Source organism: Lissotriton helveticus, chromosome 1_1, assembly GCF_964261635.1.
Source record: "Lissotriton helveticus chromosome 1_1, aLisHel1.1, whole genome shotgun sequence".
NCBI lineage: Eukaryota > Metazoa > Chordata > Amphibia > Caudata > Salamandridae > Lissotriton > Lissotriton helveticus.
Genome location: NC_136057.1, coordinates 417,146,093 through 417,165,523, shown reverse-complemented (window position 1 = coordinate 417,165,523; position 19,431 = coordinate 417,146,093). Strand labels below are relative to the sequence as shown.

Genomic DNA, 19,431 nt, shown 5'->3' with positions numbered 1-19,431 from the left:
TGGTGCATTGAACAGTGTCCTTGCACCACGGGGTTAGAAATCCTATCACTACAGCTCTGGGGATCGAAAGTCCTTGTCAAGGTCTTATCACATTGATTTAAGGCGTAATCTAGAGTAAAGCACAATGTGCATAAATATTGAAACATTCATGGTGGCTCTTCCTTTCAGTAATCTCAGACAAACCACGTACATGTCAGTTTTCAGTGTTTAACTTAATAGTATTCTTTTACCTTTAACCTGGCTGCAAAGCACTTGGAGTAACTAATAACAAAGGTTCATACACCTCGGAGAGTTTCCATCATGTGGACAAACCTTTCCTGGGTGTCGCTCTTTCATCGCTCCGGGAGACTTGGGATGGCTTTTAGAAAATGGAAGACCCCAGAGCCAACTATGTTCATCGGTTGTGCCTCTGCACATTTTAAAAATATGCCTCAACAGGAGCAAATTTATTTTTAGCCCTCTACGGTATGGGTGAGCTTTCAGCTGCCTTAAGTTTATTTTGGGCAACTTTTGATTGTCTTTGTGGCTTCCCTTAATTTGTTAAAAAAATGTTTGCCTTGTTACTGTTGCCCCTGCTCCTCCTGTGGGGGAATCCACCTTTTTTGGCAGAGGTTGTGATGGAAGCCGTATTTGCTCAGCCTAACTGATTTCAGCCCTTTCCAAGACTTTTCTGGCATGCCAGCAGCGGAGCCAAATTGGTAGGTCTCATTCTCCCTCCAGCTGACTGCATTGTGGGTGGGAAGAAAAAAACTGCATTTTCGTTTTCCTGCTCACCCCAGACCCAGCCACAGAGCAGGAGTGGGGCTGTCCATGCTGGAAGAGGATACTTGGTACTGCCCCAGAACCCTCACCCTTCCTGGAAGAAATGAGCGATATGCGTACCATAGAATTAAGACATCTCTTCCACTGACTATCTTTGGAGGTGTTTATACGCCTGAACCACCGAGCATTTGTTAGCTTACTCAAGTACCCTACTCCTCAAATATGACTGCAGATGTTCTCTTGGCAAGCCCTGTGATGGTTTCCATCTAGCTCGAAGGACCTTTCTGCATTTCAAAAAAACTACAGACCTGACATTTCAACTAAACCATTTACTTTAGTTTGTTCCCAATGCACTACCTAATATGCTGAAACTCCATGAGCGTATTCTGTTGTGTTTTATAAAGTTTGCCTAATTTCTAAAACAATTGGTAACACAATTACCTAAATCTACTTGCATATTGTTGTATTAGTTGTATTGTAAATGTAAATTAAGTCCAAACTAAGATTACATTTTTCAGATTTGCCTTGGAACTATGAATGGCTCAAATGATTCCTTGATAACCATCGAAGACACGGTCTTTGTATCAGAAATGGATCTTTCCACCACGGAACAAGTTGCTGAGGTAAATGCTAGGAATTGCTTTTTTCCCCGTTTGTTTTCTGTTTTTACAGTAGCGATTATGTAACAAAAGTACTACACTTAGCTATTTGTGAGATTATGCTTCATTACTAAACTATGATGTCATGAAGGGCTTCTGCTAAGCACTGTTAGCCTGTGCATTGTTTTAGGACAGTGTATAGTAGCTGAGTAAACTGAATGGTTTGTGCATTTTGTAAAATGTTCTATATGTACTGTTCAATTGAAAATTCCATGCCGCAAGAACATTGTGCATGGAACCAATATTTCGGCGATAGTGCACCATTACCTGTTGGTGCACTGCGCCATTGTATAGAACCTGATTTTTATTCAATTTTTGTGAAAAATCTATATTGCTGTTGCAACCATTGACCATGGTGTTACCTGGTGGCATTCTCCTTTGCTTCACAATAGGTGCATGCTTGTTTTCCAGGTCTGTAGCCTACGTTTGTTTGTCTTTTCCCATATAGGCTGTCCTAGCTCTGCCAGGAGAGACTGAGAACCATACTCCAGCAAAGCCACTGTATACTACAAGTGTGGATATGCCTGAAACTGAGCCAAAAAACGAGGAAAATTCCCAAGTAAGTTGGTGTGAAGCAGAAGTAACAACAAATGCTGGCCTAGCAAATATTATTTTGAAAATAAATGTAAACTGTTTGTTTTTCATGGTCTATCAGTGCAGTCTGTGGAGGGCAGCGATGAATCCCTGCCCATACTGCTGTAAAGTAGTTGCCAACTTGTACACTTAACATTTTTTACCCAGACCATTTGAGGGCTTAGATGCAAGATATTTCTGTAATCCACACACTTTGTGTACTATTTTTGTATTGGCAACACTTCGTGACCCTCTTGTGGAGAGCTACGTCAAATCCTAAAACACAGGTCTGCTGTCTGGTTCCATTTTTAGACATTTGGCTTGACATACTTGTTGCAAATGCAGTTTAAAGATTTAAAGCTATTTTTAAATACATCCTGCAGTTTTTATGAAATTTGACATTGGAGTTTCCTTTGTGGAGTAAGCATTCTTGAAGTCAAAGGCTGTTGACCTTATTTACTAAAATATCTGACAGTTTTCAATATCTGCAGCTTGACGACTGGGAGGCGTGGACTGATCTGTCCTAGTACTGTAGAAACCTAATAGGCACCTAATAGGCAAGTGACTCCTTTGTTGCATAAAAGTGGGGTGTGACCAGTGAACCTTGAACCAACAGATTGCTATTACATTTTCATAAGACACTTCAGCCTTACTATTCAGTTATGACTCGTCCAGATGTCCATATCTTGCATATTTTTTCAAATAATATCGTAAATTTTTCCTAAGTGACGTTTCTGCATCGTACAATCCTAATTGATAGTCCTAAACCTAGATTATACCTGCCATTGTGCGGTGAGTTCAGAATGCTTTTTGTAGTTTCGAAGACCAATCTTTATTGAAGCCAGACAGGTTAAAATAAGTCATATATATTTCACCTTCAGAGTTAAGCAGGGAGGTTTTTACGAATTGTCTTTTTCTCTAGAATAGCCAATTTACAGAACAGGAAAAAAATACTATTGCAGCGCCTAGCTTGCCAGTGTTCGCTTTCTAGGTTAAATGTGCAATCCTACATTTCAGTAGAGAAAAATTAAGAAAAAGAACGCCTGCTAGGTTAATGTTCAAAAGGTCAAAAAGAGAGCACTCCTCCTTTAAGGGCTCAGCTGCTTCCCACTCCCAGCATGCTTTGTCTTGACAGTTTGCTTCACAGCCTCAGTTAATTTTTTTGGCTCGTGCTGACTGGACCCTAAAACACTTCTGGGAGATTTTCTCCTGCGTTTTGAAGGTTTTTGATTTCAAAACCTTTTTTCTCACTTCACTCAACGTCTTTTACAGCTCTTTATCAAAATCATATTTTCCTAATTTGTGTAGTCTTTTACTTATACATTCAGTGAAGTCCTCTGGGTTCTGCCAAAAGATGTCCTGAGAACCCTTAAAATAAGGAAGACATTTGCCTTGGGGGCAGCTTGAAGTTCTGAAGGCGGAGTATTCGAAATTGGATTGTTGGTCGTGGACCAGGGTCAGCGGATTCGACAATTCTCGCCTCGGTGCCTACTCTAACCAGGAATCACACTCGGCAACTCTGGGCATTAAGCTTGCCTCATCTCTACAACGGCCCCCCACAGACGCTGGGGATGCCTGGTTTCACCTTGGAGATACCCAGAAGGGACCATCTCACAGGGAAAGCCAGGACGGGTTCCCCAGCGGTCTCCAGCGCCGGGACGCTTACGGGCAGCCGTGCGCTTTACAAGTCCAACACATTTACATTTACTAGTAGTGTGAGCTCGGGTCAAGTAGCAACCACAACACTAGTCTGAGTAAGGCACCAGTAAACCCCAAATTAACTGGTGCTTACTCCCTGGTAGCTTGGCACAGAGCAGTCGGGCCTAGCGTGAAGGCAATGTGTATAGTATTTGTGAAACCGCTCAAACAGTAAACAGTGAACACACCATACAAAGATCTCATACAAGGTTTAGAAAAATAGAGTATATTTTAATAAGCAAGACCAAAACAACAAAAATCCATTCAAGAAAATCAGCGATATTTAATTTCAAAGTTTTAGGGTAAAATAGCGCCAGAAAAGCTCAGTGCCAACAAGGGTTAACTGGTTGTGCCGGACCGAAACAAAGTCACAAGTTCAGGCAAACCGCAGTGGAGTACTGGCCGGCAACAGGGACCAGGTTAGGCCCGCTAAACAAAGTACCTTAAATCCTGGTTGCAGAGTGTTGTGTGGATCCGAGGCAAAGAAGAATTGCGCAGACAGTCATGCGTCTGCTCCAAGATGCCGCAAGGCTGCTGTGAGTTCCTGTTGCATTGCAGTTGAGGATCCTGCTGACTGTGCTTGCAATGTGAAGTCCAGGCATCGAGGATTCAGTGCTCAGCTGGCAATTTCTATCCCAAGAGATGTGTGGACCTGGGTCGGAGATTTGCCATGCCTTTGGCAATGCATCAGTTTTGAGGACTGCACGGGTGATGCGGATCTAATGCACCAGGTCCAATCCAAGCAGCAGCATTGATGCGTTGGTTCTGCCTGAGGATGTGTCGCTCATCAGTGAAGATGCGTCTGTTCTGCTGGTAAGCACCTTAGATCCACTTCCAGTGTCCCTGATGTGGGTGGCGCCACTTGGCAGAGTAGACTCACAGGTAGCAGAATCCAGATGCAGATGCAAGGTTGTTGGAAGCCTGTTATGTCCCGGAGGCTTCAGATTAGGAGACCAGCCAACTAGCCCTTGGAGTCACTCTGGATTCAAGAGATGCAGGTCCAGTCGTCCTCACCCAGGGCTGCAGGTTTGCACAGCAAAGCAGCAATCTGGCAGAGTGCTAGGAAGGAGGACTGCTGCTGGGCTCAGAGTATCCACAGGTCCAGAGGGGGACTGAAGTGGTGGTGTCCGAGATCCATCTTTTATACATAGTTGTCCTTTTTGAAGTGGGGAGAAACTTCTAGAGACATGCTTTTGAAGTGTACGGATGCTCTGCCCTTGCAGCTCTGGCTCCAGGCGAACTACAGCAGGTACGCAACCCTTTGTGTGGGGACAGGACACAGTCTTTGTGTAAGTGACGCTGTGTCCAGCTCCTCCCTCCCATCCGGTCAGGATAGCCCACTCAGTTACACCTAAGCTCCCGTTGTGTCTGCTTAGGTAGAATATACAAAGCCCAACTATACTCACTCCTGTGATCAGAGACCGGCTGCAGGCACCAAAAGACTGAGACAAGAAAATGGCAATTATCTAATAGTGCAATTTTCAGAATGTTTATTTAAAATCTGGCAACCATAAGTAAGGATTTAAATTAGGATTCCGGAGACCCCAAACATGAACCGGTTATATTTTCCCATTTGGAATGACCCTTCTAAAATGTAATGAGGTAATCCCAGTGTTGCCTTATGGGAGATACAGCCTTGCAGTAGTCAAACACATTTAAAGAGTTTTTCACTACCAGGATTTGCTAAACTTAAATGTACCTGTCCAACTTTTTAAATACATTGCACCGTGCTCTTGGGGCTGTCTACGGCTTACCTTAGGGGTGACTTGTTTGTATTAAAAAGCAAGGTTTAGGTAGAAAAAAGGCTTACCTTGGCTTCTCCACTTGGCAGTTTAAACCTGTGAACACAGGCTCTGCAATGGCAGTAAAGGGTTACTTAAGTGGGTGGCACAATGAGTGCTACATAGCCACTATAGCATTTAATTTATAGGCCCTGGGCACCTGTAGTGCCATTTTATAAGTAAATTAAATATGCCAGTTGGATGTAAGCCAATTCTACCAGTGATAAAGTGCCCAGAGTCCCAAAGCCAACAAACTATTTCAGCAAAAAGGGTAGGTGGAAGGTGAAATGTTTGAGGGTGACCCTGCAGGTAGGCCATTTCTAACACTGAGCAAAAGAGAAAAAAAAGCACAAGAGGCAGGTGCAGATTCCATCACTATCATTTGATATGGATGGAAGTCACAGGTGCACCAGTAGACGTTGAGGCACGTTCTAGCCCAGACATGTTTGCCCCCGAGTTGTACTGCGAGGAAGATCTGCCTGACGCCAGACCATCTGCTGTAATGTCACTAGAGTACTATCCCAGATGCCGAGCAAATTGCAGTCGGAACATTGCAGTTGAGACTATCCTCATTGCCTTTGAGAAATGCTCTACTGTTCAAGCATTAATTGACAAAGTACATTTTGGTGAATAGCTATTGACTTTCTTTGACTGCTTCATCAGCAGAGCCAAAAGGAAGAAAACTCTCCTCTACTCCCATTTTGCCTCTTCCAGCGAAGTTCCCAAGGATAGCGGTTCCAGCTGCTGATCCATTTCAGGATCCTTTACCGTGTGTGGATCTTCCTTGGAAGCCACGATTGGTTTAAATGAGCATATCAATGTCTGTTTTAAATACAAATTGCTCATACCGAACCTACACCAGAACCCATCCGTGGACTGACACCACCTCCTCCAATAGCACTGGGCAGACAAGAGCACTGTCTGGATCTCAACTGATGCATTGTCGGAATCTTATGATGTGCACCCAATGTTGCCAGCAGCGGCTCCCATGCGCACATCTCTCATGGATATGAATATATTTCAACATGCACTAAGAGATGCAAACAAACTTCCTATTCAATTGGAAACATTTCAACCTTCAGTTTATTATGGAAACATTCAAACCTAGAGCAATTCCAAGAACTACCTTACCACTGGTTCCAGGTTTAGCAGGATTGATGGAGGAGAAATTCCTTTCCCCTGTGATCATTAAAATGGCAACTCCTATAGATGCATAAGAAATAGTGTATTGGAGCAAGATCTTTCCTCTGTCAAGAGCTTAAATCTGATTTGTGTATTGTTTCAGTGGTTCGAAAAACTTCTATCTGCTCTGGAAAATTCTCTCCCGGAGTAAGAAGGTGGACACTGCAGGGCACAAAGGATGACCTAGCAGTATTTGCTCTCAAGACTGCTAGTGATACTACTTTGTAGGGCAGATATAGCTGTTCATTGTGGGAGTCTGTTTTTTGTGGAAGACCTGCACTGAGACCACGGGCTAAACTTTCTGGAGGTGATTGACAATGGTCACTCGGTAAGCAACCAAGTTATAAGTGCAGCTATACAGTCTGTCTTCAGATGTATTAGCTATACGCTCCTGCCATGGCATCTCTGTGGATGGCATCTGGCTTGAGACTGACATTCTTGAAGCCTGACACCCAGTTGAACATCATAAACCTGCCATTCTCTGGGTGAGTGCTGTTTGGAATGCATATATAAGCCAATGTGCAAAAAAAGGCAGGAATCAATCTGACACTTAAAGCAGTGGGTCTCGAGAAATGTTATTTTAAAAATTCCAATAGCAGTCTATTGTACATATAGTAAACAGCACCAACAATGACTATACCAGAGGTAATAATCAGCAGACCGCAATGGCAACAGCTGTCTATCTGAAAAATCCAGATACATGTTAAAATGAGTATCCAACTTCCTCTTCTGTTACCCACTCCAAATGGAGGGACTGGAAGGGTGGAAAATAATTTTATCAAACAGATGGGTCTTGCAAATCATTAAAAATGTTTTACTAAATTCAAAGAGCCTCACCTGATTCCAACAAAGAGCACCCCCAGAATATCAGCTATTTGCATACAGAAAGGAGGTAACATATCATCTTCAAAAAAAGCAATAGAACTGTTCCTCCCAATACAAAGGCATTTAGTCTTGATATTTTTTTGGTCCTCAAGGAAGACCCAGAAACAGAATTTCATCCTGTCTTTGAATTGAGGCAGCACATCAGAAGATAAACATTCAGAATGTTGTCCTTACACCAAATGTATCCCCCACTCATGAAAGGAGATTGATTGTGTTTAGTGGATTTGTAAGACTCATATCTTCATATCACAATATGAAAACACCAGAAATTCCGAGGATTTGCTGTGGTCGTAGCTCATAATCCTTCCCATACCTAGACAGGCCAATGAAAGCTTGTTCGCCAGAAGTCTCAAAGGGATTTCAGCACCATCATGTCCTTTAATCGTCTAGGTCTCCATGTCCGCTTTGCAAAGTAAACTTCTGCTTCAGTTCTGATTCTAGAATGCGTAGGTGCTACTCTGTCCCCTGAAGGAGACATTTCTAGTTGTGTGTTCAGAGTGTTTGCAATAGAAGTTGTCCTTTCTTCAAAATGGTAATGTCCTTCCCGCACTTTGCATCAGCTATCGTGCATGCTGGTAGCAGTGACACTGTATTTATCTAGTACCCAGCTTTTCCTGAGACCGCTTCGAAAATGCATGGAAAAGATGTGGTTTCAATACAAGAAAATGCAGGAATTCAAAATGAGGTTAATACCACAGGCCAGAGAATCAGTAGCGTGTGGTGCAAGATAGTTTTTTTTTTGTAAAGGTTCAGTTTCTTCAGACACCGTAATGATTGATGTGTCCATATGTGGAATAGTAGCTTACTTCCAGAATCTGACCATACTGGGTTTGTTGTCAAGCAACTATAACCTATAACTGTACTAAAAACTAAACTATACATCTCTCTTTGAAGGAGTATCATATATCATTCCCCACCCAAAAAGGATGCTAGTTAATACACACACCATGACCAGTAAGTATTTGAACAACCCAGCTGGCATCAAGGCATGGACTCTGTCACAAGATCCAAACATTCTGGTACTGGGTCATAGTGAGGAATCCATTATTCAGCCGGTTCATCTCCGAGGGCTTCAAAACTGCCAGGTATACCAGTAAAGCTGGTTATTCATTGAAACCCATAATCTGGAAATTAACTACATGCATAGGTATTTTCCGAGATTAGGGATGTCCTTCAATATTCAAATTTAATGACCATGCAAAATGTTAAAGCTTTGTCTTGCGTTCTGGAACCAGGATAAGTGGGCGCTGTTCTTTTGATGAATAGGTCCAACACAATTCTGTAAGCTTTTCCATCAATCACACTAAATCCAACAGTGTTGCTGAGGCCTTGGAATGTGAAAATGATCTTCTACTCCCCCGTCCCCGGCTCCCTCCCCTGAACGGCCAAGACAGTAGTTGTTCCCAGGACTTAATATATCAATTGCACGACACAGGTAATTACTGTGCCGAGCAAATTTCTAATTGAATGTGCATCTGAAGATCCTTTATCCCAGCACAATTGTTGCATTTGGCTGCATGGTCGGGTCCTTCAGGATGTACACCTAGTAAGGCATGAATAATAAGGAAGTAAAACAGCCTTCCACAGAAGAGCCTTACAGTTTTGAATGGAAGCCATTTCAGAATGACCCCAATCCCATTTTATGGCAAGAAATTTCATACGCTGCATCCTGCAGCTTCCAAAGTTCAAATTTCTTTGGTGAAGGTGAATTCATATGCCACCGCTGCTTACATAAAAGGACCAGTCAAAGATCTTTCACAATCTGTCATAAATAATTTTTTGAAGGACTGATAAAAAGCCTACTCTCCAAGATTGCAGCCTTCTCCTGCATGAGAACTTAACTTGGTGTTCTGAATTAATCGCTCCACTTTTTTACACTGTCCATAAGGGATCATTGCATCAACTTTCCTAGAACCTAGCTTTTCTGGTTGTGATCACTTCTGCTACATGGGTCAGTGAGCTGTCTGGTCCATCCGCTCTTGAACCACGTACTGTTTATTCACAATAGGGTAGTATTTAGAACACACCCATGTTTTCTTTTAAAGCACTCTGATTTTCATATCCATCGAGCTTGCTACAAGTTTACAAGTACTTTTTTTTTTTTTTTTAAAGTATTGTAACCCAGCAGAAAATATTACACATTAGATCTAAAGAGTGTTAATTTTATTTCCAAGGACATACACCAATCTACACATTTGTGAGCTATGGGACTCTCCATATGGGGATGGTGTCTACTAAATAAACCATTTCTAGATGGTTAGTGTTCTGCGTAGCATGTTATCAATAGGCTAAAATGAGCCTTTGACTGGTAGATCAAAAGCACATTCTATGAGAAATAAAATGACTACAGCTGCTTTGTTGAAATATGTAAGGCTGCTACATGGAGATTATGCCACACATTCACTAGACATTACTATTTAGATAAGGACACTAAAGCTGTATTTGTTTGATCAAGGTGCTGTAAAGTACCTCTTTGTTTAAGACTTTGGGTTTTTCAGACTGTACTCCATGTAAGAGATTTCACTGGAAAATACTGTTCTCTTTTGGGGGAATCTCCAGTGATGTCATAAGCATTTGAATAGTTCCGCCCACATGCAGGAATCCCAGAGCATTTCTTCATGTAATATCATCTGAAGTGTAGACTTTCACATTTCCTCAGGTAGGCTTGCAGAAACACTTAAGAACATATTATGCAGTCTAGAGTGAGAGTTTTCAGATTATACTTAGAAAAGGGTCAATGTGCCCATATAAATGTATAATTTGAGGTAAATGTTTTTACAAAACAGCTGAACTCTTTCACAAACCCTTTTCTGTAAAAGTGAGAGATGAAGGATGATAGTGAGACGGTGTAGCCTCATAAGCTGCTATTACGCGAGTTAACAGTAACTGTGCCTTTAAAGACCCAGAGACTACCAATATCCCACTATGCTCAGCAGGTGGCAGTTGCCTCCGTTATTTTTTATTTTATTTTTTTCCGGCACCTGGTGACAGGATCCTGGACTATTTACCTCTGCCTTTTAGACTTGTTTTTCTTCAAAATTCACCTGTGAATTTTGGTTTAAACTCATCATCCCTCTTGCCTTTTAAGGCTTTTTCTGACAGAAAAGTGAGGCATTTTTTTCATTAGGTTATGCCTTCTCTGTTTGATGCCCTCCCTGTGGGAGAAAGAAGGCTAAATCAGACCATCAAAATGTCTGTATACTCTGCCTTCCCTCTAGTCCTCTTCCAAAGCAGTGTCAACGCTGCAAGAAGTTTTCATGCCACACCCTGAGAGCGAGAGTGGCGATATTCCTTCATGGTATGGAAAAATTAACAGACCCAGGCCCAATCTCACAATGAGACCTGAGAGCGAGGAGAGTCAGTCCTCTGAGGGCTCTTACATCTGCCTCTGAGGAACTTGTAAGGTCCAAAAAGTGGGTGCCAGCTCACAAGCCTTTTTTCCCTGTCGACATCAAAGGGATCGACTTAGAGACCAGGTACGGCACCCACCTGATCACTGAGGGCTGGTTTGAGATTGAAGAAAAAACACAATCGACAGCGAGGCAAGGTAAAACCCATATGGTATTGAAGTGCACTGCAAGATCCACGTTGAGGCATCCTGACCCCTCTCAGAGGAGTGGTTTGACGTTCAAACGTCTGAGGAAGTCACCGTCTGGAAACAGATTGACATTGAGTAGTCTACGAAGGTAGACGTCTAGGACAAGAAAAAGGAGGCCCACCTATTTATCACCGGATTCAGAGTACGCTAGGGCCTACTCCCTTTCTTTGCTGATAGTACTACCGGTCTCGCATCCTCCTTCACCACCACACCACCACCTCTATCACCACCGCCGCCTCCACCACCACCACCTACCTCTCCACCACCACCACCTACCTCTCCACCACCTGTTCCTACCCCTCCACCACCTGTTCCTACCCCTCCACCACCTGTTCCTACCCCTCCAGAGCCACACAGTCCTAAATAATCCACCCACCTCCTCATAAATACCAATGTTTTTCTTTAATATCTTGAAGTATACAGTGCTATTCAAAAAGAAATGTCTGTGAGGCATATTGCCTGTACAGTGCACACTGGCAGAGATGCTGCTCAGCCCTTATAGAAGTAGTGTCCTCTTTTTCACCAGATGCACTTTCACCTAGCAGGCGTTCTTTTTTTTTTTTTTTTTTTTTTTTTCTCTCTACTGAAAAGTAGAATTGCGGAGGTTTTTATTTTTAACCTGGTAAGCAATCCCTCTTTAAGTTGTGTGCCATGTAGCCTTTTTTACTATTATCCAAATTGGTTATTCCAGTGAGAAAAAAACGAATTAAAAGCCTTCCTGCTTAACTCCATAGAGGGGGAACTATAAATGACTTTAAATTGCCTGTAGTACAGTTATTTTTATCTATGCCTCCCTGATTCCATGTGGATTTTTTGTCTAGCTAGTTCAGTTAGAAACTGGCCTACTGGAGCCTAAATGTTTTGCCTATATTCTTTGAATGCTAATAGTTTATGGTTATCAAATAAATCCCCTACTGTGTTGTGTGCTGCTCTACCACACTCAAATAGATTGATCCTACTTTACGAAGCTTGAGGTGCAGCTATAGAGGAAGGTGGGCGATTATGCCTCTTCTGCCCTAGTATGACCAAGACCTCTTAGCCATCGGAATTTGGCCACATCTAGCAGTCGAGTGCAGTGTTCTTGGCCAATTACCTAGATCTAGTAACTGTGATAAAATATCTACCTATTTCCGGCTCCCCCATGTAATTAATTTCTTCTTTTACGGGGTATCCATCCACCTCTCAATCTATTGGCGTCGAGCTGCAATGTAATCCTTTTCTTAGCAGCTACTAGCCTCACTACCCTCCTTTAGCCACTGGGAGCTTAAACAGAGCTAATCTGTCCCCACCTGTTTTCAGATAAAAGCTAATGGCAGTATATTTAAATCCCAGAAGATCCTATTGAGCAAGACAACCAGCACATTTGCAAAACAAATAAATATATATGTATGTGTATACATGTGTTTGTGTGTATATGTATATGTGTATATGTATCTATATATATATATGTATGTATGTATGTATGTATGTATATATATATATATATATGTGTGTGTGTGTGTATATATATATATATATATATATATATATATGTATATATATGTATATATATATATATATATATATATATATATATGTATATATAGTGGGGCAAGATGACAATTTTGGGGAGGGTCAATCTGGCTATTTCAGACGGGGCAAATATTTGAGAATCAAATAGACTAGTGTTGATGTTGTTCTACCCAATCATATCTTGTATTGTTTCATACTGATATCATACTTGGATCTCTTTAGCAGGATTATGGGTTCACATGTGCACCTGTAAAACACAGACAAAAGATTGTATTATTAGGACTTTGAAACTGTGATTCTGTTGGAGTTGTGTATGTCTGGGGATGAGGTGGTGGAGAACCTTACCGTAGACAGTAGCATGTTCTGTGAACTGACTTTTATAATCAGTCCTTGAAGTGACATCTAGTATAACCATGACATAAAAGAATTGGCCTCCCTTTAGTAAATGCGATAATCACCAAGATGAACAGTACCAAAGTACTTGACTTAATGGGGCAGAATTGAAACTGTAAAGATTAACATGCCAGTCATTTCCTCCGAGTCCTTTTGTCCAATGGTTTCTTTATTTCTGGTGCTACAACTCACACAAGCTGCAATAAACAAAGGGATTTTAAGCTGATGCATTTATTATTTATATCTACCTTTGTTACTGAATTCTGGATCCATGATGACCAAATGAGATCTCTACCAAAGATTTTACATTTTAAATGGCACATTTCTAGCTTATTCAAATTTCTAGCTTATTCAACTTTCTAGCTTATTCAAATTTCTAGCTTATTCATCTTTCTCCTTCTCTTCCAGTTTGCTTGAACTAAAGCAACACTTGGTAGCTAGGGAAGACTTTATTTTCCTTAGCCAATGGTGCCTCTGTAAAATGTTCCCACTGCTTTTTGTGGGATGAAAAAGGTGTGTGGGTGGAGAGGGCTAAAGGTGGGGTGGCTCAATAAGCTTGGCTAACAATACTTTACTAGAGGCATGCCCTATGTAACTAAGAGCGTGAATCTCAATCATGTACTTGATGGATACATACGTAGTGCATGGCATATTTAAGAAACATTGTAACTTTCGAGATTTTAAAACCTGTCTCATCTAAATTGCAAGGAAAATGCTAATGAACCCAAACAGGATTACATTTTAGAGATGGGCCTGTCCTATTTTCTTCTTTGGCCTCTTTGCTAATTTGTGTTGCTTTATTTAGTATGAGGAAATCTAATGCAAGTTTTGTAAGCCATTTTGATCTGCTTCTTTTTATGCCAGTCTGTTTTGGCAGAAATTGATATCCAATGTCTGCAAATGCTACTCGATATTATTAGTGTCAATTGTTATTTTATGAATACTGTTGTTTCTATCTAGGACCCTAATTCGATATTCCCGAGTTATGCCCTTATGTGGCTATAATAAATAATATCCTTATAAAGGCATAAGAATCATATCCATATTTAGTAATAGCCCATGCAGTCCAAATACAGCAAGGCTACTTCCCTAGACTCCTAGAAAGTACAACGCGTTCTTTAAACAAACCAAACCTCCAGCAACCTGGGAAATCCCCATGCTTCTGTTTTGATTTGTCCTAGAACTCCTGCGAGCACTGAAAGAACGGGCAGTTCTTAGTGACATCTTTATTGATGACTTATGTCCAACCTTACGTCAAACCCGGCACCTTTCAGGTATAAATATACCAACGTTGCCTAAAGCAAACACACGGTGGTTTGGAGCAGAGCGGCTATCTACTTGCCCGAGAGCCCAGCTGATGAGAGAGCCCACGAACGCCGCCCCTCCCTTTTGACGCACTGAGAGAGACGCTGTCTTTTCTCCTGCCGAGAAAATCCAGCTCCGGTGTTTCCAGATACCCTTGCGGGTTGCTGGGATATCGAGTCCTGAGAAAGAGATACCAGACCTCCTGCATTCTATTACCAAGGTACAGAGCTGACTAAACCCTTAAAGAGAATTCTTGATTTAGATTCCTTTGCAAAACCAACTTAACTTAAACTGCTACTTACTCCTTCCCACGTATTAGGCTTAGGTCAGGTACACCGGGGTAGGCGTATTTAGAAGCACCAGTTGAGTACGTTAGTCAATGTTTTTATGTATGTATATATTTTATCCATTTTAAAGTATCATATGGCTAAGAAATGCTCCTTTTACTGTACGCACTTTACTTTATGATAAGTATTGCAATTATGGCAATTCATTTCTCTTGCATGAGAAAGAAGACTGTTCAATAAATAACACCTTTTATTGAAAACTCCAGTCTCTCTGCTTCTCTGCACTCTGGTGAAACTAAGTATGCACAATTGACTGACAAAATAACTGTCTATTGTTTTCACACGACTCTAGACATACACTTTATTCTGAGGGAGCAAAGTTGTCATGTTATATGGTTGTCAGAAGCTAATCCCTTCTTGTCTATCCAGGGAAGTTAAACTCCTCCTTGTTTACTCGAGAAAGTTTCTAGTGACCTCTGAGCTAGCTGGCAAAACTAATTAAGTCTAATATAGTCAGTAGAGACCTAGTCGACCTCAGTCCTACGTCTACACTGCTGGTTATATTATTCCAATGCGCAGAGCCTATTGGGAATATAGGAACTACACTACATGGCGCCCAACGTTTGGTAAGGCGATAATCTAACGCAAGAGACTAGAGTAACTCAATCGTGCTTTTTCACACAGACCCTTTTCCCGTAAAAACTCCAATAGACGTCTGGAGTGGGTAAAAGGTTAAAATCTGCCGGAACTTAGTAGGAAGAGATTCCTATGTATAGTTTTTGGTTTAGTCAACGTTGAAGGATACAGTGTTCCAAAATATTGTGCACCTAATCTTTGTTTCCTTGAAACTTGATCTGCAACAAAACTTCTTTCATTAAAATGGGGGAAAGTGAAGACGAAAGGGAGGCAGCTAGAATAGCAGCTCAACTCCTAGCGGATGACACAAGTCTCCAAGAAAATGACCCGAATGTTATACTCATTCCGGCAAATATAAGAAGAACTATAACTATTAAACTTATAGAAAATGGACTGACATCACGAGGTGGTACAGTCATATTCGTGGTAGAGGCCCATGAATATCGGCAGACAGAGGTATTCTATTCATGGATAAACTTTCCAGCAGCAAATGCTATAACAAGAGAATTCCACTATTACAAAATAGAGGGACCTCCGGATGAATACACTCCTTTCGAGGATGTTGAAATCCCACTAAATTACCAAGAGCACCTGCTCTGGTTTAAAGGCTCCCTAAAACATCAAAATCACATCACAAGGCTCGGTCCACTAGGTAGACCAGGTGCAACGTGTCCGGTTCTAGCCAGCTACACACCACATCCAGACATTGATAAAATGTCAGACCGGGAACTTTTAGCTCAGCTAAAAATACTAATTAAAATACATAGACAATTGGTCCAATATGTAATGCGGACTTCAACAGTCCAACCAGCAATTAACATTCCATATCTGACCCATCACCAGGGGAACTCAAACAAGATTACACCACAGAACATACAATCATGTCTTGGTAAAATACCCTCAAAACGGGAACAAATTCCATTCTGGTTAGCACAAGAAATCACTCAAATAGAGGCAGTATTTCCTGATACTACACCTACTGAGAAACACAGAATTCTGACTATCTGTCTTCCAATGGGGATCGCACCATATGTGGAGGACTGTGACACTTGGGGCACAGTCTTTGCTTCGATTTACAAAAAAACACATGGTGTTCCGTCCATGGCGGTTATACCAGATGTACTAAGACAGATTCAAAATTAATACGGTCCAGAACCTGCTTTAACTCTGGGTATGAAATTACTGAAAGACTTAAAGCAGGTCTCGGCTATATTATTAGCCAACATAAAAGGAGAAGCAGCATCTGTGGCGATCCGCCAGAAATTGAAAGAGACAGATATAGCAGAACAACCTTTTGAACTTGCCAGAATCATAGAAAAATCCTATTAAGGACTAGGAAAAGATGGTTTGGGTGGGAAACCAGTAAAACCCCCAACTAACTGAAAATCCTGAAAAAACCTTTATTAAAAATAATCTAAATACTCCAAAAAAGAGTTGGAATGGTAATAAACAATCCACTCCCAAAGAAAAACGATTCCAGTCCAGAGGAAGGTCTCCTCAACGGAGAGAACGATCTCCTGAGCAAGGAAACAAGTCTCCCCAGAGGGAGCCCTCTGAGAAAAGATACAACCTTAGAAATAGGGATAATCTGAAAAAACCTGATATCAAGATATTGATACACGTCCCTCTCGATCTTTTCAGACTTCCTCGCTGAAATCGGAAAGAGGACGGTCAGAACACAGGGAAGAGCACGTCAAGTCCAAAGACAAGGAACCTGCTCATCAAAGTAAAAAATTACAATTTCCAAGAAAGAAGGTAGCTAGTATTAAAATAATAAAACATGCTGAGGATACTGAGGACACAACTGAAGAACGGAGAGTGGGCCCAGACAATGCTAGACAGCACAGCAGAAGTGACCATAGCTCGCAAGATCTTGATGAATCTTCTGGAGACAGTGGACACGAATGAATACATTCAGGTGGAAACTGCAGATACCAGAGTTAGCAAACCCCATAAAATATACGAAATACCACTGCTTATAGAGGGAGACAAGACCAGGAAAGTAAGGGGTCTCTTTTGGGATAATCTTTCGAAAGTCTATGACATCCTTCTAGCTGAGAAAGACTGGCCACCAGAGTTTGTCAGGGAGTGCCCTCATGGTGAAGAAATGATTATGCCTGCCTTCTCAAATCATGTCAACTCATAAAAAATCCATATATGCAAGAAAATGGGCAGTGGCCCAAGCTCCTGCATTATAAAAAAATCATGTAGGATGGGATGAGGATTCTCCTCCTCACAAAATCCAGTTAAAATGTCAACCCACTGCACAAAGGCAGTACCCAGTTAAACAAGAAGCTAAAAAGCAAGTCAGGGAGATCTTAAATCAACTTGAATACCTACACCTCACAAATGAACAATCCTTTGTTTCCTGTCTCCAAGCCAGACGATTCATATCGTCTAGTTTTGGACTACAGACACTTAAACTCCTGTTGCAAAACATTTGCAGTACAAAACTCACACAGTGCAGCACTAATGAATAATGTGCGCAAAAAATACAAAACGACAGACATCTCTAATGGATTCTTTTGTCAAAACATTGCACCTGAAAGCAGGTATTTGACCGCTTTCTCAATAATGGGGTCGCAAAAACACTTCTGTCGACTCCCACAGGGATTCAAGAATAGCCCAGAATTATTCTCAGCAAGAGTAACAGTTGCTACAAATATATGATGATGAAGCATTATCTTATGTCGATGACATCTATCTCACAGATGATGACCTGGCAAATCACTTGAAAAGAGTGAACACCATAATACTTGGGTTTGCAGCAGAGGGTTACAAATTCAACTTCAAAAAGTCACGAATTGCCCATCTAACTGTCCTGTTTTTAGGATATGAATTATCAAGTGAAGGCAAAAGCCTAGCAGACAACTTCTTAGAGAAGTGTGCTGTGCTCCAAGCACCTAAAACGCTGAAGAACTTACAATCAATACTAGGTTTCCTGAATTTCGGAAGAACATACATTATAAATTATGCAGAGAGGGTTAAACCTCTCTATGAATTAATAAAACCTGATTTCAAACCAATAAATTGGACTCAGAAACATACAGAAATTTTAAGATCATTGCAAACAGACATGTTAGCTAAAACAAAATTGCAAACACGCGAAAACGTACGCAACCTTGTAATCCGAGTCATCCCAGGAATATGCGGATTCACGTACCTGACCTCTAATGAGGGAGAAACGGTACCAATAGCTTACAAATCACACTTGTACACACAAGCTGAAATGAAATTCAGTTCTACTGAAAAGATTGTAATAGCGGTTCAAACTGCTGTAGCAAAAGAAAGAGCCCAAGGCAGAAGGATAACTGTTTTAACAGCAGAATCAGCCCTTGAGGCATTAACAAGCCCACGCAATTTGACTGCTGTGGCATTAGATCCAAAATGGATACAATGGGAAAATTCTCTTGCTGCAGAAGACGTGAAATACTATTTTGACCTGAAAATGAAAAAACTAGAAAATCTAGAATACGAAGAAGAATATCCTCTGCCAATCGAAATTCTGCCTCTCAAACAATACACATGTGTAATCTACATGGACAGATTTACACAACACTACGATGTAGAGAAGAAATCCTACAACGCAGCGTGCGCGATTGTTAAAGGTCGCTGGCGCTTTGGTAGATTCAGACCATTAATTACCAAAACTGAATCACTCAAACTGCTCAACTCAGCGAGCTGAAATAAGATCTTTAAAGATGGTGCTTGAAAATGCAGATCGCGAATTCCCCACACTGATAGTGTGCGATTTGCATTTCTGCATCAAGTCTTACAATAATGACATGCAGACCTGGATTCAAAACGATTACAAAGATGACACAGGTGCCACAATAAAGCATAAGAAGCTTTGGGAACAGATAGTTCTTTTGAAGAAAGAACTACGAAAGACTCACGTGATACATACTGAGTCATCAACGTGATGGCGTTCACGTTGCAGGGAATTCATTGGCTCCCAGAGCCACAGCGGAAGGAGCTCAACCGGCTTCCGTAGCCACAAAAAAGCGTACTAAAAAATACATAGACGGAGAAACAATGCTGGCGGTAAAAGCGTCTTTAAAAGGCGACTATGCAGCATTACCTCTGAACTAGCCACTCAGTAATACATACATAATTGATGGAAACTCCGTTCCTTTTGCTCAAATCACTGGAGTGGGGGA

General features: G+C 41.3%; 1 protein-coding gene across 5 annotated transcripts in view; it reads left to right on the top strand.

Annotated features, from left to right (window-relative positions):
- CAPRIN2 (caprin family member 2) overlaps positions 1-19,431 on the top strand; it is an 857,580-nt gene that overhangs the window by 444,984 nt on the left and 393,165 nt on the right. For all 5 annotated transcript variants that reach the window (XM_078673768.1, XM_078673767.1, XM_078673766.1 and 2 more), the window contains 2 exons: positions 1,281-1,385; positions 1,870-1,980. In XM_078673768.1, coding sequence (XP_078529894.1) covers positions 1,281-1,385; positions 1,870-1,980 — 216 coding nt within the window. The remainder of the gene's footprint in view (positions 1-1,280; positions 1,386-1,869; positions 1,981-19,431) is intronic.